Genomic DNA, 22221 nt, shown 5'->3' on the forward strand with positions numbered 1-22221 from the left:
TGTCAGCCTCAAGTCCTCTAAGTCAGCGGTTCTCAACTTGAGTCCAAGGACCCTCAAGGGTCCTTGAGGGAGTTCCAGGAGCTCCCCAGAAATAATTTCACAACCATTTCATTGACTTGAAGTTAGCCCAGTGACAGAGTAAATAAGAATGAATATTCAGTTCATAGTTTTCACACTATTGACTGTTAATCTGCCAATCTACCTAATAGACAGTCATGGAGGAATTAAATCCTATCAGATGGCGATTCCTGAGACTACATCTTATCAAATATAGGTCTGCATCCTGATGTGTATCAATTTGGGGGTCCTTGACACCAAAAGGGTTGAGATCAACTGCTCTAAATCACCCGAGTTTCTTGTCCACAACCTTCACAGTCCCACTCCTCATCTTGGTCCAAGCCAGTCTTTTTGGCTCACTTTCAGTTTTTTAATTTAACTGTCTTGGTGGATGGGCATCCAAACATACACCAAGTAACAGGAGACAAAGCATTATCAGGCGTCGGGAGAGCTGATGATGACGATATGCAACAGGAATGCAACTCGATAGGGGTCGAGTGTTCCTGTGCTGACATTTTACACACACGTTCAACGATACACTGTAGGCCAGTGGTTCTTAGCTATGTGCCACCATGGCCCAGCATTATGTAGGTTTTTGTTCCAACCAATCACAACACCAGGGCATTTCACTGTTTAGTTCCCTTTTCTCTGGTTTAATGTGCCCATATCAGTGACATCAGCAGATGCAGATTTTAGTTAGTATGAAAACCTGCGTAACTTCAGGCCCTGATGGGACACGACTGAAAATCACTGTAGTATGGAGTGTTGTATTCTGCATATTTTCATTCACAAACAACATGACAGTTAGTACATCATACATTTGGTGTCAGGGATATTACTATACATGTAAGACTGTAAACATACAATTGCCATACTTTGTTAAAAACAACATGCTTTATTGACAACTTTCTTTTGCCAAAACAATTTCCTGTATGCCTCCATGACAAAAGATCATATGCTGTCAATACTTTATCATTTGCCTGCGGAAATAATACTGTTTTGAGGAGAATGAGCTGCATGACTAGAAACACAGTTGACAAAATACTTGACAATTAATAACGTACCACACGTACCATTTTAGAACAAAAAGGGATGTCACCTTTCCCTGCTCCAGAACCACAGACGCTTGTTCCTGGGTCTACAATCAAAAGGGGAAAAGTTTTCACGCTGTCTTGCCACCTTGACCAAAAACAATTTGTACACAACATTGTACTGTAAAACAAAGGGACCCTGGGTAGACAGAGCTCCTTTAGACAGTTGAAAACACCTGAAATATCTTTGTGGATCAAAACAAATCCCACTCGCTGTTCACTTGAATTGAGCGATACATTTACCAGCTTGCAGAGTGACTGTTTTGATCATCTACACCTCATCTGCATGACACGTTTGACAGTGGCTGTAATTAAAACATAATTGCCTTTCGCAGCGGGTGTGCCAGCTTTTTAAAATCTACATTCCTGCATACATCCTTGGTTTAACGTAAATTGAGAAGTGTAATGTAAATGTAAGAACTGTAACAACAATATGTCAACCTAAAGGACAATTATTTCTCCTTTAATTAGCTGCTGGCAGGGCAGAAAAATCAGGTGGACTTTAACGTGCAACAGGGGTTGTATAATTTCAGTCACGTTTTATTTCTCTTCAAGACATAGCATAGGTTTGGCCCACTGTATCATGGCAACAAATAAAACTGACAGGGCAATAATATCAGAGTGGCTGGGTGGTGTTTTGCACAGAAAACATAGCAAATACTGATGTAACTAAAGCAAGCCTCCTGCTGCTCACTGAGGCTTGGAGAGAACTACTGGTACCTGAGTTCTATTTCATGTTACATGTTTTAGCCGAGATAGGGAGTGGATTCATCTAGCATGTGCAGAGTTTTTCAAGTGAACTGAGGCGTGTTTTTTTTTTTTTTCTCTGTAGTAGTGAAATGGTTCGTTATAAGCCACCACTGCCATACTCGCAAACACCACTGTTGTGAATCTATGAATGGCAACGGACCAAAAACCCCAACAGTGTAAACACAAAGTTAAAATAATATGAAGTAACTGGGAGGTACGACTTCATTAAAAAAAAAAAAAAAAAAAAAGTGTAGGATGCGAGTGAAACCTACTGTTATGTAAACTGAATAGCTCTGTAGCCGTGTGCAGTGCTGCCTGATAAAAGTCCTAACAACATAAAAAGTGTCAATCAGTGCAGTTCGTAGAGTTGGCAAGTACAAGACAAGTCATCACCTGGATATTAGAAAACAGTCAATGTGCCAGTCAGTTACTCCTTGTGTACAACAGTTTACACACTGCAAAACCAAACGGAACTAAAAATTAACGCATTAGCGTTGTAAAAACTGAGGATCTTATATGCTTCTCAGGTATTCATTGTTTATAAATGTAAAATTTCTCAGATATATATTGTCATTTTCCTAAAGCTCTACCTATTCTTAGTCCTATGGGTACAGTTTCTCAGAACTGCAACAATAGTGTATCTGCTGGTGCTGAGCTCAAATAGCATGCTGCTCCGTCCAATTCTCAATCTGAATACAAAATCTGAACTGTTAAACTGTTGCTCAGTATGAGTGAATGACCATTTCTAAACTTCTTCACATAATAAACCAAATGAGAACTTTTAACATGACATGGTAAAGAAGCAGAGCCTTTAACCCACAAAGTACACACATACACACAAACACACAATGGCAAGCAAGCACACTTCTTCTCTGTTCTCGGTGTGATTGTATGAAAGCCACACATTCGCAATCTCAGTGAAAATAATGTAATTTTCCTTCCTCAACTCCCATGGCACTGCTTAACACTAGCTGACAAAAACATGCAGATTTTAACATCCTGTTCCATTCAGAATTGGCAACATGTGAGGCCACACCATACTTCATCTGAAATCTGATCAGCTGCGTCCGCTGAAAGCTCACTTTCTGTTACTGTCCCCCTTCACTGTGCCAGCGGCAGGGGAGGAGGGGTGCAAGTAAGCGAGCCAAGTCCACAGCACCAGCTCTAAGCCACACCCATGTAGAGTTTGCTCATGAGTGAGGAGTACTAGGATTACCATCATTGCCATTAGCGTTTCCAGAGTCCTTCCTTGGCATTCCACTTGTAGCAAACTAAAAACAAATCTCTTCTCCTGTTGTTTCTTCTCCTACTTTCCTCTCTGAACTGGCTGTCCCAGCTCCCCCACCAAGGTCTCGTATTCAGCTGGAAGAACAATCTCACTGACAACCTGCGGACAGGCTTACTCAGAAGTAGTCTCTTTTTGGCTCATGTGTATAAAAATCCTTAGTCATAAAAAGAAAACTGGGAGAAACACAAACTCCACCCATCGCATGGAGCTGGGACAGAGACTATATGGTTTTGCGCTTGTTCCCTGTCACGATTGGCCGAGCAAACTCCACAAAGTCGTCTATGAGGACAGGCCATGCCCCTGAGGGAAGAGAGAGGAACATAAGATTAGTTACCTTTCCATGTAATCTAGTACAATGACTTGATTTATCCAAGCAGTGCCCAGTGATGTGGTGGTTGGGACATCTGCCAAAGCACCCACAGATGCCCCCTGCTGGCCTGCCAACACCGAATCATTGAATCACATTATATACCCTGTTACTGTGTTATTGTAGCATCCCTCTTATTGTCACAGTTTTGTCACTGGGGAGGAAAGACCTGAACAGCAACTTCATGTCACACAAATTATACAGAAACACACCAGAAATTGTTTACGTCCAAATAATCCAGTGAATGATCTGATTTAAGTGAAAGTACATGACTCTACCAATAACAGGACTTACATGGGCTTATTTGACATAACATTATATTATTTAGTTACTTACTTATTTTTACTTATTATTATTATTTGATATAATAGAATTCAATCCACAAACATCTCAATATCAAATGAAAACTCTTAGAACATTTTACCAGGTGGCATTGAGATACATACAGAGCACCTTGATGAAAGTTATATTTTTCTGAGGCTGTAATATGCTCCAACCGTACATGTGGCCTATCTTTTCTATTCTTGTCCATTTTTTGTGATTCAATTCTTAAATTTTATTGTTAATATGTTTTAATCTTTTCTGCCCAGCACCTTGAATCTACCTTTGTGTATGAAAAGTGCTTTATATTTAAAATTGCTTTGCTTTGTCCTGCCACATTGTTGTTTGTTCAAACAGGCAAACAAGCCCTGCAATCGTGTTTATTAACTTTGTCGCCTGTCTAAGATAATCAGGACAAGATGTACCATTAGTGGGCATGTTAATGAACGATTGAGTGTTTAGGTTTCATTAATGGGCCTGACAGCAAGATAAAAGTTCATTGTGGAACTAAGCACAGAGTTATTGACAGATGGACTATTTTAGTTGCTCACCTTCCTCATCATAGTTTGACATGTCATCTGCAATCATATTGCCAAAGTCCAGAAGGAGGTTCCATGTGTCCTTGGGAATTGACCGCTTGTGATGCTCCTGAATACACCACAGCAAGAAGACCAGAGAGAGAGTTCAGTTATCATCACCACCACCAGAGGGACTAAACAGAACATACAGAGGAGAAAAGACAGTGTCCTGCTCTTGCAGAGGGAAGCTGTATTTAGCTGTACAAAATATTAGGCTGTCTTAGAACATATTCTATAAGTGCAAACCTTCACAAATGTTGAGCATGTCTCCCACCTGATGTTACACCCAAACACATTAGTCTTATAACCTGAATTTTAAATTAAATTGATTTCTTGACCATGAACATATACATATGGGATTTGGAATCAAGTCTATCAACAATATTGTTAAACTCTTTAAAAGTTTTTTTTTTTTTTTTTTTTTTTTTTTTGAGATATCCTGCTGACAGTCAATCAGACTAACAGAAACAAACTCCTTGGTGGAGGCAACAAATAAAACCTTAGTAGTTGAAATAAATATTATTTTGTTCATGGCTCCACACTCACCAGTAGAAAGCGGTTCCAGAGGTCCAAGAACTTGAATCGGCCCGTCAGTACCAGATTCCAGTAAGCCACAGCCATCTCTAGCTCTGGAGCACAAAGCACAGTGAAAACTTATATCTCCACCAGGTGGCAGCGTGGATGGGATTATGCATTTTGTCGTGTGCATCTATCCGCCGCTAAGCTCACTTACTACTGGGTCTATCAGCCTAATATTTTTTTTGTACACAGTTATGACTGTATAATCAAAGACCTCTTGTGGCTGTGGTGATTCAAAACCTTTGAAAAACTTTGTTTTACACCACAACTGAGTTCTAACTCCTCACTCCTCTATACCTGTCACTAGGGGCTGCAAGTGATCAAAAACTGCTTCAGTCTGGCATCTAGCTTTGTTTTTTTTTTTTTGTTTTTTTTTGCATTTTTCCATTTCTTTCCTAAGGACAAGGGATCATGTCTTGTTGCTACAGATTTAAACACGGTTACATTTGTCTCTTCTTACCAGATATTCAAACTTCCAAATGTACAAACCAGGGCACCTTATTTGGCAGTTGTTGTTTTTTTTTTTGTTGGTATTTTCACTTTGAAATTGACATTTTACATCGCTGTCTTTGGTATTATTCCTGTCCAGCTTAGCACACCAAGGTGAGACAATTGTGGCTTGTATTCATTCAAACAAACACTACAGAATCGTGGTCATTTGAAATCATTCAATAATGTCAGCCAGATGCTGAAATGCCTTTGTTGGTTAACTTATCACTTATGGTGGCGTGAGAACGTACTCTGCATATTGTCTCCCCTTTATTCCACTACTCTCATACACACAAAGTAGCCTGCCCTGCAGTTCCTGTTCACCACCCACATGCCCCCAGACACACCTGTCAGAGATCTGCACTCTACTGAATACACTCCTCTAGTTTTATTCTGGAAAGGACACAGATACCAAGATACCACAGGAACCAAGCCATCAGTGCTGTTGCACAAGAATTCAACATCTGAGATACAAAAATAACACCAAGGTGAAATGTCTTTCAAACACTTTTACCTAACGGTATTAACTCAGCTCAAACTCAATCACAACTAGAACATTTGGTCACTCACAACCGTGTGGGTGTATGCCCCCCCAATGAGTTTAGGAGCTTTCATCAAAGTGGTTTTCGCCAAAGTAAATCAATTAATCAAAACACATAGAGATCTTTTTACAAATTATTTCTTGCCAAAGGTGAGACGAGGGACATTTTGCCAAAAAACTGTGACTTGTAAAGCATTCATAGGCAATGTGTCTGTGAGGTACAGTTTTAGGCACAAAACTGCACTCTATTCAGGCAATACCAATGCCATGTATATGAAAACTGACAGGTGTCGTGGTGTTATCACAACCTTTGTCCATATCAAATATTGAAAAAAATCAATCAGTAATTACAGCCTCGGGAGCTTCAATTAGGAAGACAAAATTTCGACGGACATGGGGACAGACGTGTGTTGATTACAAATCAGTTGTATCTATAGGACTTTGTCCTGGGATACAATGATGTCAGAGACATGATGAGTTTTGTTTATCTATGTGTTCAATTTTAAGGTGAACAATTTCATAGTAGTCACAACACACCAATGTAGTTGAAGTCTAGATGTCTGTTGAAAGCCGTTACCTCAAATGTAATCTGAGTTCCCTTTTTTACAGTCTGCTCCCAAACTTACCTAAGCCCTTCTGGCCGGGATTCTTGGCAAAGTTGAAGGTAAACTGGTAGAAGTCTTTGAACTTCCCTGAGTCTTTCAGCTCCTGTTCTAGTCTGGGCAGGATCGCCTTGAGTTTCTCAGGACTGTCACACCTGGAGGAGAAATTGAGAACCAAAAAGACATCAAGAATCTGACTATTTCAAACAATACAGCAATAAATTGCAAGTGATATGAGTGGTAGAGCTACAAGGCTCAATTATGAGATACACAAATTTCAAATTATTGTTTGATAATGCTGTTTGAAACTCAGTACATTTTTGGAAACAGTATAAAAAACATTTATGGGTTCAAAACACTAAAAACTCACATTTAGCTGATACATACAGTACTCTTACCTTTCTGTGGAACAGTGTCAGTTTTAAGAACACCACAGTCTCAGGTGCAGAATTTTTAGTTTTTAGTGGTAGAGCTACAGCTATTGTTTGTTTACATTTGAATAATGAATTGTGTCTTTAATCCTGCATTGACAACATTCAAGCTTTGTGGCATCTGTCCATTAAGTGGCACCAACTTTATCACTTGTTGCTCACCCAAGCTCAGCCATGCCGTCCAGGAACTCTTTCCTGCTGAACTCGCACTGTGTGGCAGCTCTGAACTTCCATGCCACCACCAGAACGCTTATGCTGGCCGGGTCCAGGGTCAGGTCATCACAGAACTGCTGGATCCCATCAATGCCGATCTTATTCTCATCCTGGGGATCTGCAAAGGGAACTAAGGTTGAGTGTGTGGAGAAGTGCAAGATACAAAATCAACTAGACAGTGCTGGTATAAATATGACCCGCTTTGTGCGTCAGTTCTGAAGCACAAGCACAAATAAAATAACCTGTAGTTGGTTCCCTGAGCTTGCCTTTGTATCTGTTGTAAAGCTGTTCCAGCTTCTTGCGGTCCACTGAGGTTTTCATGGATTCTTTGTAGTAGAGATCTGGGTTCTGAAAGTAGTTATCTGTGGCAACTTCTAGTTTCCAGTCATTCTGTGTCAGGCAGTACACGGCTGTCCTCTCCCCTGCCTGCGTGAAGGACATAAACTGCCGAACCTTGTCCTTCTGCGATGACTTCAGCTTGTGCTGGAAGACAAGTCCATGGACATGCATGCACACAGGTAAATGGGAGGCAAAAACATGCATGTGGAGTTTGCATTGCACATGCATAAACATGCACATGCATACAACCATAAGACAGCCATCAACTTTCTGGAGCTTTGAATCTAAAACCAAGCTCTGCATTTACATGTAAAAATGTCTTTATTGCAAATAATTCTTGTGTAATAAATAGCTGAATGAGGATAATCATAAAGTGGATCGCCTACATAGACTTAGGCTAAGTGTCAGTGCCACTGCTGAAAACGTCCATTATGTGTGCATGCAACTCACAAAGTAAAAGAATCGCAACAAGCTTGCTATCTACTTGAATTCTATTTTAAGGGAAAACACTGCTACTTGCAAACTGTCATGAGTCCGTTTGTTTACAATAAATACGTCGCCGTGCTAATTTAACCTAGATGGCCATCGTGAGAACTGCACCGTCTTTGCAGAATTGCAGACCTGACCCACCCGATGATCAAACAGCAATTCACCGTGACAGGCCAGTCTTTGGCGACCCAGTTTCCAAAGCAGAGGCGTGTGAACCAGCAGGCTCTCTCTCTCTCCTAACCCAGGGCAGCACGCAACATACCAAAAAGGGAAAGGTACGTGCCGCAAGTGTCCGATCTCAAAATACCAACAACTGACCTTCCATTTCCCTCATATTCCCTTAGTGAAACGACACATCAGTCTGACAATGCGACACTTGGCAGAGGACACCCCGATCCCCAATATCAGTGTGTCCCCATTCCGTGCAGCAAACAAGCTATCAGCACTTGCTTATTTACCACTGTTAAAAGAATGGTCTGGGTTTGTCTTTTTTTTTAATCTTACCTACCATTTTATCACCCGCTGTTTTGGCCAACTTGATATCCAATTACTCCTGCTGCGCCTGCGCAAAAAGCACTGCGCTACTGTCGGACACCTGAATGTTGGGGGTTGTAGTTTCATGGTACCGCTAATAACCTCGGCCTTATGTTTTGAATGTCCTTGGGTTAATGTTTCTGCATTAAAGCCAGCTGCCTCAACATATCGTTTTGCTTTATTACTGTTCACAGTGCTCCCGAGAGTCCTCTAAACCCCATTAAAATGGACATTTTCACAGTTTTACATGTTAAACCGCCGCCTTCTCTCGAGATAAGAAACTCGAGTTGGAGAGTGAACCAAAACGATGAAACCAGTTCTTCAAACGGCTAGCGATAAAGTTATTGCCTGACTCTTAGATCAATCTTAAACATTTTATGCCACCATTTAAGTGTGTCGACGCAACTTCACCGCCGCTAAAGCTGCCAAAGTTTAATGCACTTGACATCGATAGCGCTGAAGAAAAAACACCTGAAAACTACAATTCCCATTACCGTTGAAGATAAAGATATGTTTCGGAAGTAAAGTTAAGATGATCAAAGTTATAATAATTCGCGATAACCCGCAGTGAATGTAGTAACCACTGCTATATTTTTGTGGCAGTTTGCTGTGTTATGACATGCCACGACGGGCCGTTTCCCCAATAAAGTTGTCTGAGTTCACGGAGCAACAGCTATCGCTAACTCGCTAACGTTAGCAAAGTTAGGAGTTAGCTTAATGTTGTGTCATGGCAGTCGATGTCAACTCAGCTGGCTGGAGCTGGTCTGACAGCTCCCGGGGACTCGGAGCTAGCTGAAGTTAGCGAAGAGACTGCTCTACGACAGGGAAAAAACACACGCTCGGTTTAACACAATCACTACTTCAGTGTCGTTGGTGTTTCCGGCCATGTCGTGCTCCCACCGTCAGCCTAACTTACCTGGCAGACGGTAGCCTAACGCCGCAGCTAGCCGCTGTTAGCCGTTGAGGTAAACATGAAGTTGGTCGTCCAGAAGTAGCGAGCGCCTGCCCCGACGCTGGCTTCAGCTATGTGGCAGGGGAGGGGTGGCGGCGGCGGCGGCGGCAGCGGCGGCGGCGGCGGTGGTGGTGGTGTGGTACAACAGCATGATTGTTCCCTTCAGCAGTCGTGGAGTGGAGTTCAGAGCCAAGACAGTGCAGATATTTCGCAGGTAGCTATAGCCTTCGTTATTTACCGTCTACACTGTATGTGTGTGTGTGTGTGTGTGTGTGTGTGTGTGTGTGTGTGTGTGTGTGTGTGTGTGTGTGTGTGTGTTACGGTGTGCTGGTTTGGAAATTCTCATTGAATTCATATGGATAATCTTCATTTTGGTACAGTGTACAACATGATGATTTCACCGCACACGCTGTACTTCCTTGTAACATTTGCACATCTCTGAAACACCTCCGGGTGGGGGGGACGGGATGGTGGTGTTGGGGGGTGCGGGGTGCGCGCGTGCGTGCGTGTGTGTTTATCGGACATGCTAAAAAAAAAATTTGTCCCAAGGAACATGCACCTAACTAAACTAAATTATCACCAAGTTTCTTGACTTCTAATTGTAAGCATTATTCCTATTAATTACTCTATATTCTTAGCAGATTTACTGACGCTGGTTCATGTTATTGTTTTTATCCGTTTACATTATATTTACATTAGGCATTTAGCCGGCGCTCCCATTCAGAGTCACTTACACTGCGTGCGGTGTAAGCTTCATTTGCAAAACCACAGAAATGACAAGTTGCCAAAATGAATGAGAGCAAAAGTCAGGGCGTTGGTGCTTACAGTATTTTTGTAAATCTTTATTTAAAAGTAAGAACAGACCAAGAGATAAGGAAAGTTTTTTTTTTGTTTTTGTTTTTTGTTTTTGTCTGAGAGAAAGAGAGCAATTAATTGTTTGAAAATGTTGTCTATATATACTTGTGTGTAATATATGTAAAATCAAATTCTGGGAAGTTATATTGCGGAACCTCAACATTTTGGGGTTGCTTAGGTCATTATAATGACGTGTGTGTGTGTGTGTGTGTGTGTGTGTGTGTGTGTGTGTGTATGTGTGTGTGTATGTGTGTGTGTGTGTGTGTGTGTGTGTGTGTGTGTGTGTGTGTGTGTTCTTTTCACCAGGCAAGCCCTGAACAGTGGTGCTATTGATTATAGCAACAGTAGCGGAGTAGCTGCAGTCGAGTCAAACGAAGAGGGACAGAGGAGGGGTTTGGAAAGTAAACATCACTCAGCCTGACTCATGCTCACAAAGGTGTGACTCAGTTGGGCCTTGACTGAATGTATTTAATTCGGGGCCAAGTTATTATGCCAGTTTAGTAATAGTAATGGGTAAGTGCATTATTGTCAGGTTGGGGACGGCATTCAGATGAACTGGCTTCATGCTTTGTTTTTTTGTTTTTTGTTTTTTTTTTGCTCAAGGCACAGCTAAAAATGGAACATGGTGGTGTAGGCAGAATAGCAGGAATTGCACAGAATGGGATTCACTCCTGTGACAAGCCTGTTCAAGTAGTGTGTAAAGGACTCAGTGCTCTAAGGTGCTATTAGCCACTCAAACAATAGAGTATGACAGTTCACTGGGTCACTTTGAAACAGGTGTGTTGTGTTTCATCCGGAACAGCTGCATTCTACATAGACTGTCAAATAAGGAATCAGGTTTGGACCACGCCCAGCCTGTACACTAACCTGTCTCTTGAGATTGCACTAGTGAGCCAAAGTGTACACAGTATACCGAGAAAGGGTGTTGATAGAGGATCAAGCTACAAACACTGTCACCATTAATGCTTTCAGCTCTTTTGATGTCTGCTCTTTCTCATTCTGCCTCTGTAAGTCATTACTTTTTTTGTTCCATATATGGTGCTTTAAACTATTTTTTTCTTTCTTTCATTTCTTGTTTCTTCCATGCTCCATCTGCAATAATCTATCTCTCACTCTCCTTTTCCCTTTCTGCACCTCCTCCTCATATCGATCCCCCACACCCCAGTGAAGACAGAAGTCGACTTTTGGATGCAGGTTGTGTGTTCACTGCTGTGCCTTGGCCTGGCCGGGGCACTTGCCGTGCTGCAGAAGGACCAGGTGGCCCAGCATGCCATCAAGCTTCAGCGAGGCCGAAGGGCCACACACGGCCACAGCTGGGTGGTCAGCAACTGCAAGCCGCTGCTGGGCCTTCTGCGGCAGAAGAATGTGGTGGTCAGGAAGTTGGCAGCAGTTGCACACGCTGTTGGACGAGACCGGACCCTTTCAGAACCTGAGAGGCTCTTCCAGGTAAGGAGCCAACCTCCAAATAAAGTACAGATGGAAACAAGACCCTCTGTTTAAGTGCAGTGATGTGTTTGCACACAGTTTTGTGAACACAGTAAGTCAAGAATAATGCATGATACAAACTTATAGATTAGATGAGCTGATTAGGCTCTGGAGCACCTTGAGGCATACATTTGCATATGTATGAGGAACGACTGTTTTTGTTGAAACTCCTATGCTTTAAGGTAAATATTCCTTTGTAACACAATCCATGATTTATGTAATGGCAAGTGTGTAGATATGAACATATTTGCTAATTGATGCATTAAATTGCTCCATTAATGACCTTATTATTGTTTTGACTTATTCCTAATATGTCATGGTGATTATGGCATGACATTCAGTTACTTAAGTGCCTCTGTTAAATCCATTGCATCGTTAACATTGAATTTTCCCCATTTGCCAATCCCCATCCCTGCACAAGAAATGCATATAGCTTGTCTCCTCAAATGTTTCAAAGTATCACATATTTTACTATCTCTACACTAATTAGCGTCTTCGTCTTCAGGTGCACACTCTGGAGGTTTTCCAAAAGGAGCTGAATGAGAGCGAGCACTTGGTGTTCCAGGCAGTGTACAGCCTGCAGAGGGCGCTGCAGGGAGACTACAGAGATGTGGTCAACATGAAGGAGAGCAGCAGACAGAGACTAGAGGCCCTCAGGGAGGCAGCCATCAAGGTGACGGAGGGGGTTACAGCGGTATTTAATGGATATAGACAAGAGGAGCTGATGAGAGACAGAAAATGTCAGAGGGTAGACGTAGGGCACATTGCTCCAAGGTACTCAAACAGTGTTGATAACCATAGCAAGTGGTACTGATTTGAAGCATAACCTAGGTTTAGTCATATGTCTATATTTATGTGTAGATAATCGTCAGTCACATCTCAGAAAAGGCAAGGACTGTGAAGGAGCTAGAGATGGGTATGGATACTACTACTCTTACTGATACCAGTGTTTCCTCTAGAAATATTATACTCGAGGCTGATACCCAAGAAAAAGCTGCTGACTTCGTTTGTAGGAATAACATAACCACTAATACAATACTGAAAGGAAATTATATCACAATACTAACTTTTTTATATTAATGAATATGCACATATTGATATCACTCAGCAAAGTCAAAAGTGCAAAGTGCAAAAATTGGTTTCCTGCCTAATTTTGTCATTGTTTTTAACTAACTCTTTGCTTGTTATCATTAGTTCAGACAGCAAATTTGTGTGCCACAGTATCCCTTTATCACCATATAATCACAATGTGATACTGCTGAAACACGATAAATAATAATATTGAACAGTCATCCAGCCCTGTAACTCAAGACTGGTCAGAGTAGTCAGATGTGTATGTGGATAGTATTAAGCACATGACCCTGACATAATGTAAACACTGACTTCATCCTGTATGCCCTGTGAGTGTATCCTAGTAAGGATTTTCCTTGTGTGTGAACCGTTTGCTGTTGTGTGTGTCTTCCTGAGCATATGTCAACACGTGTGTGTCGTCCCTCAGGAGGAGCAGGAGTATGTGGAGCTGGTGGCAGCTGAGAAGCACCAGCAGGAAGCTGTAAAGAGCGCTCTAGCCCAGAACAAGACCCTGTCCATGCTGGATGAGATCCTGGAGGACGTGCGGAGGGCTGCCGACCGGCTAGAGGAGGAGATAGAGGAGCACGCTTTTGACAACAACAAACAGGTCCGCAAAAGAACACTATTGGGTTTGCAAAATGTTTGTTCTTTTGTTTAGATACTTGGAGACTGAATCCTACTAGAATAGTCACAATACCAGCACCATACACTCATTTTGAAGCGGGCCCAGCAAGTGAAAAGATAATGTCTGTATTACATGCATGTAGGCTTACAAATCTTTATTGGTCTAATCAAAACACTAAGATATTTCAGCCTACAGCGCAGTGTCTTCCCCAGAGTCTTCATGGTGCCAAAACATCAGCCTTGATCACTTGATTGCACCAATAAAATTTTATGAACCTGCATCCCTGCTGCTGACATCAACTTTTCACTGATAAGTAGTCCCAGTTCTGAGACACACTGGATCGACAGGCTCTCCAGCAGAGGCATAGATGCCTTCACTTTGAGGTCCCGGCACGTCTTCGCACAAGCTCAATCTTTACGTCACACATTTCAAAACACTAACGTAAGTGTGGCAGACAGGTGGCATTGTAAGTATGTAAGTAAGAGTCCACCCTTTAAAGAGATATAGAAGTTTAATAAAGCATGTTCTTAAGCTCAATTTAAGTCTATGTTCTGACACTCAGGTTCACCAGGAGTTCTGCTTTTTGCCTCGCCATTCATGTGCATTGCATCCACTAAACGACTCTCAAAAACTAAATTGCTTAACTAAAATATGAACAAGTTAAAAACATGACTCAAAGAGTGCCAAGACAAGAACCGGTGGTCTAATTATTTTTATATTATTATTTTATTTTTTCATGCTGACTGCAGAATTTCATAATTCCAGAAAGTAGATCCAGGCTCACTGGATCTATACCATGTGTAATTTCTCATTCAAACAGTTCTGTTATGAAATTCAGCAATGCACCATTTTAGCAGTCAGCATAAAAAAAAAAAAAAAAAAAAAAAAATCTTCCTTGCTTGATTCACCTGGAGTGTTCTTATCCAAAATGAACGAAGTGCACCTGGCCCAGCAAACAACATGACTTGGAGTGGCGACCAAAAGATAAAAAAAAAAAAAACAAAAAACTTAAAGATGCACAATGACATAAGTGGGACAATTCATTGACAATGCTCGCTTGCCCTCTTGCTTGCTAAGAACTACTTTTTTTTGGGTATCACTACACAATAGCGCTCTCCTCAGCACTGTTTTTTTTTTTGTTCACACACCTGTGAGACACCTGAAGCCGTTGCATAGTGATATAGAAACAATGTAGTTAGACCAGTTCGCAAGCAAAAGAGCCAAAAAAGATAATTGATAATGAATACCAAACAAATGTGAGTTGTTGCTCATCCTTCAAAACATTTTTGGACTTTCGACAGCTTCCTGCTCCAAATCATGTTGTTTGCTGGGCCAGGTGCGTGCCATTCATTTTGTAGAAGCACAGTTCCAGTCAAGTGCTTGTTTTTTTTTTTGTTTTGTTTTTTGACATAAACTTGCTGATGAGTCAAACCTGCAGGATCTGTTACACTTGTATTGAGCAGCAAATACCACTGCATGAGTAAACTATTGCTTTAAACAAGACACTGAATCTGTCTTCGCTCCATATGTGCTGTTCTACAGTTGACTGCACTGTTTGGCAAGGAATCAATAAAGTGTCACATTTTGACTCATGGCATGCGCTGTTCTGCTGTGTAGATGAAAGGAGTGAATGTAGAGGCAGTGCTGAGAGTGGAGGAGGATGAGGAGGACGGTGGGAAGAGGAAGAACATGTCCAGGCGGAAGGAAGTCGAGGACAATCTGGGCCTGAGCATGCTCATTGACTCCCAAAACAACCAGTATGTTCTGACCAAACCACGAGACTCCACGATGCCAAGAGCAGACCATCACTTCATCAAGGTCAGGAATTCTTACCCCTCAAGTTGGAATCTGTTTTTATACCAACAAGCCCTGTCCCGAGACTGTAGCGTCACCTCACATCTTCATGAGATCAGAATCCGAAGCCCCAAAACCCTCGCCCCTCAGTATTTGGAGCTGTAGTGTTTTAGTAACTAAATAACATTTGTTGTACCTTTGTGCTCTGTTTGCTTTGTGCATGTCCAGGACTTGGTCTCTGTGGTGATGTTGTCCCTCCCCTGTGGTTGGCTTTGCACTCTGATGGGTCTCCCCCCCATGTTTGGATATATTATATGTGGGGTCCTGCTTGGTCCCTCTGGCCTGAACAGCATCAAGGTTTGTGTGTGTGTGTGTGTGTGTGTGTGTTCCTGCACTGCACCATTACCATAACATTGATTAAGCATGCTATTTATCTTCTCAAACAGTTGCAAATTCCTGAAAATTAAACCTTTGTGCAGCAGCTTGTCAGTGTGAATGCCTCCTAATTGGGTCTTGATTTGTGTGTTGCAGTCCATGGTCCAGGTGGAGACTCTCGGGGAGTTGGGCGTGTTTTTTACTCTCTTTGTGGTGGGACTGGAGTTTTCGCCCGAGCGCCTTCGCAAGGTACACAGCAGGGATGAGGACTTGAATTTGTGACTCACACTGAAGTAATGCTTAATCCACATGCAGATTGTACTTTGTACCTGTCCTGGAGTCTACAGTAGCGAACTGTGAGCACCTGCAAAAGAATGGCATTGTTGCATTGTGAAAAGTGTGTGAGGGTTTATAAATTTATTTGTTGAGTGATTGAGTGATTTAGTGTAAATGGAGTAGCTTAACAGCACTCAGGCACCCATAGCATCAGTTGCAGTGTCTTTTGTGATAGCATTTGTTTTCAAAGACTAAAAACATTGTGGGTTTTCCCCCTATTTTAGGGCAATATACCGTACAGTATATCTACATATCTAAATTAATATAATAATATATCTATATTAAGTGCTTATCAACATTTGTGGTTGCCTTAATTTACGTTAGATTATCATTTTATTTAGGCAATATCTGATACACAGTTGGCTCAGTAATACATAACATTATCAGCTGGCATGTAAATTTCCAAGAAATAACCATGTTGTAGTATTAGCAGGCCATCTCAGACCTGTGAGTCAAGACGAGCCAGAGTTACAGTCAAACGTGTCCATCAGACATTTGAGACTTGACTTGATCCGGCATGAAAGAACTTGTGACCTTGGCACTGTACTGCCCCTACATTTGGCAGACGCTTTTATCCAAGGCGATATACATATGAGATTTTTATAGACCACAAGTAAAGATCTTTTCAGGTTTATACAGATCTATTCATTATCTCTCCTGTGATTTCTGTGATGAGAAAGAGCAAAGTTCTGGTTAACTCTCAGAGTGAAGGAGATCTCAGGAGATTGTGTGTCTTATGCAAAGGATGTTTTTTTGATGCTCTTCTGAGGAGAAGAGAGAATGAGCGCTACAAGTGAGAACACTTTGTTATACCACGCCAATTCTGAGGGTTGCTCACTGACATGCTTTATTTAAAGGAGGTATCTTTACCTAAGTATGCTAGAGGTCAGCAGATCTGTGTTCGTTAAAGACGTCCATCTGTCTGGTCTTGTCTCACTGTATCTGGCATGTCTCAAACATACGGCCTTGGTGGCATGGTGACAGTACATCTTATCAATACAGCTCAACGGGGGCCTAATGTGACCTACAGCTACAGAGAAAATTCCTTCACAATGTCTTTCTCCATTCATTTTTCTTTTTCCTGAAAATTGGCCAATATCTGCATCTTTCTGACTCATGTTTACCTGAGAAAGCACCTGTTATGGATTGTGTTTTATGTCTGAATGGTTCGACATCTGTTTGATTGTAACTGTCTTTGTTTACACAGAGCTTTATACATCAGTTACATTGTCTTATCACCAAAATATTGGCAGATTTCCATAAAGTGTGTTTTATGAGCATGTGTACATGCTGTGTGTGCGTGTGTGAATCGTGTGTGCCGTAGGTATGGAAGACATCAGTGCAGGGGTCATGCTACCTGAGCCTGCTGATGGTGGGGGCCGGTTTGTTATGGGGACAGGTCTTGCGTATTCGTCCCACCCAGACTGTCTTCATTTCCAGTTGTCTGTCCCTGTCCAGCACTCCCCTGGTGTCCCGCTTCCTTGCAGGAGGGGCCAGAGGGGAGAAGGAAGGTTGGTGTGCCTCCATCTGTTTGGGCTCTTGATGCATGTGCTGCTGCACCACAGAAATTCATTTCCAGGAGATTGTTAGTCAGTTCTTCTCAAGTGAGACTAAAGGTGCTAAACGTCGTCACCATATACAGCATACATCCTACTGGAAACAGTTACTAGTAATCACAGTTGTGTGTGTGTATGTCAGTGTGTCTGTGTATGTTTCTGTGTTTGACAGGTGACCTGGACTACAGCAGTGTTCTCCTGGGGATGCTCGTGATGCAAGATGTTCAGCTTGGCCTCTTCATCGCTGTCATGCCAACTCTCATCCAGGCACAGAGTGGAGACTTGGATAGGTCAGTCAACCCTCTTCTGCTTGCACACACACACACACACACACACACACACACATACACACATTCTCACAGCGTTGTAAGCCTTGTGTTTCCTCGGTATCCCACAGCGTTGTGTTCGGGGGTCTCCGTGTGCTCTCCCTCCTGGGCCAGGTCCTGGTCTCTCTGGCTGCTGTGCTGCTGCTGTGCGCGTTGCTTAAATCATTCCTGATTGGTCCTTACTACAAGAAACTGCACGCCGAGAGCAAGGGAAACAAGGAGATCCTGGTGCTTGGGATGACGGCTTTTGTCTTTTTTATGTTGATGGTATGCTCTTTCCTATTTCTCTTAATCTTTTATTATTACAAAAACTCTTTCCCTTGTGTTTATTTCACTCAGTGCTTTTTCTTAGATTTCTTTTACTTTCCTACAGATGTCAGATGCTACACCCTCCATAGCAGCATTATTTAACCTTTAAATAGAGTGGTTTGTGTTTATTTTTCTAGTCATGACTCTTTCCTAGGTGACAGAGTTCCTGGATGTTTCCATGGAGCTGGGCTGTTTCCTGGCTGGAGCACTGCTCTCCTCTCAGGGCCACATGGTTACTGCAGAAGTCATGGGGTGCATCGAGCCAATCAGAGACTTCCTCGCCATCATATTCTTCGCCTCTATTGGTCAGATCCAAAATAACGATTTTAGCACAGGCACCAGCTTTATTGTCACTTTTTACCATCAGTTCCATTTACAGTGAATCTTACTAAACACCTCGTGTGTGTGTTTGCGTGTTGCTGCAGGTCTCCATGTGTTTCCCACATTTGTGTTATATGAACTCACCATCCTGCTGGTGCTGACACTCTCACTCGTGATTATGAAGGTACAGAGGATTTTTCTCTCTTGACTCTTTTGCTCACCCTCCTTTTCTAGTACCTTCCATTCACTCACTCAGACACTCCCTTCGCCTCATTTCCTCCCAGTTCCTGATGGCTGTGGTGGTGCTGTCAGCTATCTTGCCGCCAGGCTCTCGACACATACGCTGGATTGTGTCGGCTGGCCTGGCACAGGTCAGCGAATTCTCCTTTGTGTTGGGCAGCCGCGCCCGTCGTGCTGGCATCATTTCCAGAGAGGTTAGTAGCACCAGATTAGTGGTCGTCCAATATGGGTTTTTCAATAGCCGATGCTGATGCTGATATTTAGAGAGCTGATGTATAATGCTGATATCATGTTGTTGTTTTTTTTTTGTTTGTTTGTTTGTATTTTGCATCTGATAAAATACAACAATTTGATAATAAGAAATGAGACTCAAAAATCAGCATTTATTTTATCTTTAATGTTATTGTCTGGTTTGTCTCTGTTAGTAGATCTACACTTGCCTGCATTGCCTTTATTTTAAGTAATAAATGTAACAACCACAGGTAATCAAAAAACTCAGCTTTGTAAAAAAAAAAAATAGTATGAATAAAAAACAATTTTACTACACTTAACATTTTTCAGCAGATAAGGGGTAGCGCTGACATTGCTCCAGAGCAGCCACACTGACAGGCTGCCTGCTGGCATTATTTGTTTATCAGCCTCATGAGCGCAGATGTTGGCTGATAGTGATTATTTTAAAATGCCAGATGTCTATCTCTACACCAGTTAACCTGTCTGGTTATATAAAAAGCTACATAATAACTACATATATAATTTAATCAGCTGAACATTGCAAAATTATGCTTTCTAATTCTGTATCAGTTCTGTAGCCCCTTGCATCAATATGTAGCCTTCATGGATGTTTCTTTTGTATGATGTTATGACTTGTACGTTTTAGTGCATGTGCCGTATATTGTATGATGGCTCACTGTGTAGAGCGCCTACCACGTAATACTGAGGCTGAACCGCAGCAGCCTGGGTTCAAATCTGGCCCAGACGCTTTGCTGCATGTCATCCCCTCTCTCTGCCCCGTCCTTCCTGTCTCCCTCCACTGTGGCTGTCTAATAAAGCAGAAATGCCCAAAAAATAATCTTTAAATAAAAATCACACACACAAATGCACAAATGAACCCATGCTGAATCTTCTGGCTGGATCGGGAACATTTTCTTTTCCTCTCAGATGCTTTTGAGATGCTTTTTCAGATGCTCAGATGATTTTTTTTTTCTCTCTATCAATTTTTCATCCTCCCCACACACCCCCCTACCATTCCCCCGTCCACCTCTAGGTGTACCTGCTGGTTCTCAGCGTCACCACCCTGAGTCTCCTCCTGGCTCCAGTGCTGTGGAGGGTGACCACACACAGATGGGTTCCCCGGGGTGAACGCAAAACAGTCACCTGACTAGACGGACGCCGGGGCCAACAGGCTCCCACGTTCTCCTGCAAAACGCAGAGTGGCATCACGAGGAGCAGACATGCGGTTCAGTCGGGAATTTAAAAACTTCCTCATGCCAACGCACAATGTCATGTATGGCATGCATGTGAGACTGTTTTTTTTTTTTTCACATTATAGACGAAATGTTCCTCTTGGGTTTAAAGACTGTGCCAGGTCAATTAGCACCAAACCCCCTGGCTTTTTGATGAAAAGTTGTGCTAATTAATGAAATGAACTGTGGAGGAAAAGAGAAAAATACTGAAATACTGTATATTAAAACCTCTTCAAACTAATCTCACCTAATATTCACACTTGGACGTGAAGCTACAGAAGTCTGTCCCATAAAAGGCTCTGAAGATCAGTCATCTTTTCTCCTGCATAACCTGGAGGAACATGCCTATATTAAAGGAAGCATCTGTTTTGCCCACCAGTGTTATATGGTCCCACTTGATAAATTGTAACAAAGCTAGCAACATCACCGATCCACTTTCCTCTTATACTCTTTCAAATCAGCAATCTTGAAGGCTTCGAAGCATCTTCAGCTTTAATGAATCTTAAATTGTGTACTTTGGAAGTCCACATTTGGCCCTCTCAAGTGAGATAAATTGGAAAGTGGGAAACAAAACACTCGCTGTCCTCGCAGCTCTGATATTTTTATGGGCTTTCCCTTCAATATGCATGCTTTTAAAAAAACAAACAAACAAACAAATCAGATGTTTTCTTTGTCCACAATCGCTGAGACCGACATGGTATAAAATCATTTTCGTTTGGTTTGTCATTGACTCTCTGCATTCTGTCTTTCTATCTTTGAACCTTATAATTTATTTCAGCACCTTGTAGCCAGCACATGGACCAAATATGAAGCTTGGACTCATTTTGTGCTGTTTTTTTTTTTTTTTACATTTAGAGCTGAAATATTTGATTTTTGTATTTTTTTTTTTATCAAGAGTGCACTTTCCTGTGTTTTAAAATGGCCTTCATCTTCATTTGATCTTTGTCTCAAGTGGTAGTGTTTCTGACAGATATGTGGTTGCACATGACTGATTGTGTTTGTGCTGTATTTGATAGAAGTAACATGTAGGATTTCCTCATCAAGACACCGCCAGGAATTTAGTTGGGTTGACACATTCTAATGATTTGTAGAAACCTACAACCGTTGCTTTTGCAAAGAGTAAGAACTGTTTCATTCTTTGATTTTCTTCAATGGGATCCATTAGGATTAATATCTTGCAGAATTTAACGTAAACTCCGCACAGTGCACAAGCAGCAGAGAGCGGAAATAATGAAATGAAATGTGAAGTGAACATACTTCTGATGTCACAGTTTATTCAGCAATGTTATATTTAGAGGTTATCCTTTTTAAGTTATATGAGAATGTCACACTTATGTGCCTGCTCAACAAAATACAGACCTGTCCTACCAAATGTGGGACTGCACTCCTTTGGCATCCTCTAAATGTCTTACCTTTCATAATGTGCCGTACAGGCAACACAGCTCCATGTCATAATTCACGTCATGTTGTATTCTTGTTTTTAAACATTCCTCCTGACGAGTGCTGACAGAGAGGGGCATTTTAATTTATTTCCTCAAAAAGACTGAATTTTCATATTTGTACTGTGGGTGGTTGTGAGTGAGACTTCCAGGCAAAAAGGGATACTGTTTTCATCAAAATGTTACTGTACATCATGTATTTTTAAATTGCTGAATTATTCTTTCCTTTATTTATTAAAGGTGGTATGACTAAGAAATGTCTACTCTTTGTATTTTTAGATGCAGTGCCTTCTGAAAACGTAGTTGCATGATAGAGATCCAAAGACTGCCTCTGCCTGTCTGTCCTGCCTCACCTGGAGGGCTTTGTGAAGCAAAAAAAAAAAAAAAAAAAATCTGCATTTAAAG

General features: G+C 41.7%; 2 protein-coding genes across 8 annotated transcripts; one reads left to right on the forward strand and one right to left on the reverse strand.

Annotated features, from left to right (window-relative positions):
* Positions 1-681: 681 nt before the first annotated feature.
* dcun1d2b (DCN1, defective in cullin neddylation 1, domain containing 2b) lies at positions 682-9723 on the reverse strand. 3 transcript variants are annotated; one of them, XM_030081132.1, is made up of 7 exons: positions 9586-9723; positions 7574-7790; positions 7257-7425; positions 6688-6818; positions 4999-5081; positions 4426-4522; positions 682-3486 (listed from the first exon to the last, which is right to left on the reverse strand). In XM_030081132.1, exons 2-7 carry the CDS (start codon positions 7746-7748, stop codon positions 3407-3409), a joined length of 735 nt encoding a protein of 244 aa, XP_029936992.1. In that variant the 5' UTR covers positions 7749-7790; positions 9586-9723; the 3' UTR covers positions 682-3406. The 3 variants fall into 3 exon arrangements, with proteins under 3 accessions (XP_029936992.1, XP_029936987.1, XP_029937000.1); XM_030081127.1 differs by lacking the exon at positions 9586-9723 and adding an exon at positions 8644-8894; XM_030081140.1 differs by lacking the exon at positions 9586-9723 and adding an exon at positions 8277-8383.
* On the forward strand, positions 8226-22069 carry tmco3 (transmembrane and coiled-coil domains 3). Of its 5 annotated transcripts, none has more exons than XM_030081024.1 (15): positions 8226-8410; positions 10783-10877; positions 11642-11922; positions 12467-12634; positions 13460-13639; positions 15275-15475; positions 15680-15808; positions 15983-16075; positions 17487-17673; positions 17891-18008; positions 18116-18311; positions 18508-18658; positions 18779-18858; positions 18959-19108; positions 20179-22069. In XM_030081024.1, coding segments are annotated over exons 2-15 (2049 nt in total). In that variant the 5' UTR covers positions 8226-8410; positions 10783-10876; the 3' UTR covers positions 20293-22069. The 5 variants fall into 5 exon arrangements, with proteins under 5 accessions (XP_029936884.1, XP_029936878.1, XP_029936899.1 ...); XM_030081018.1 differs by lacking the exon at positions 8226-8410 and adding an exon at positions 9722-9835; XM_030081031.1 differs by lacking the exon at positions 8226-8410 and adding an exon at positions 9793-9835 and having other exon boundaries at positions 10783-10912.
* Positions 22070-22221: the final 152 nt, after the last annotated feature.

The sequence above is a fragment of the Myripristis murdjan genome, chromosome 3 (genome assembly GCF_902150065.1).
Source record: "Myripristis murdjan chromosome 3, fMyrMur1.1, whole genome shotgun sequence".
Taxonomy (NCBI): Eukaryota; Metazoa; Chordata; class Actinopteri; order Holocentriformes; family Holocentridae; genus Myripristis; species Myripristis murdjan.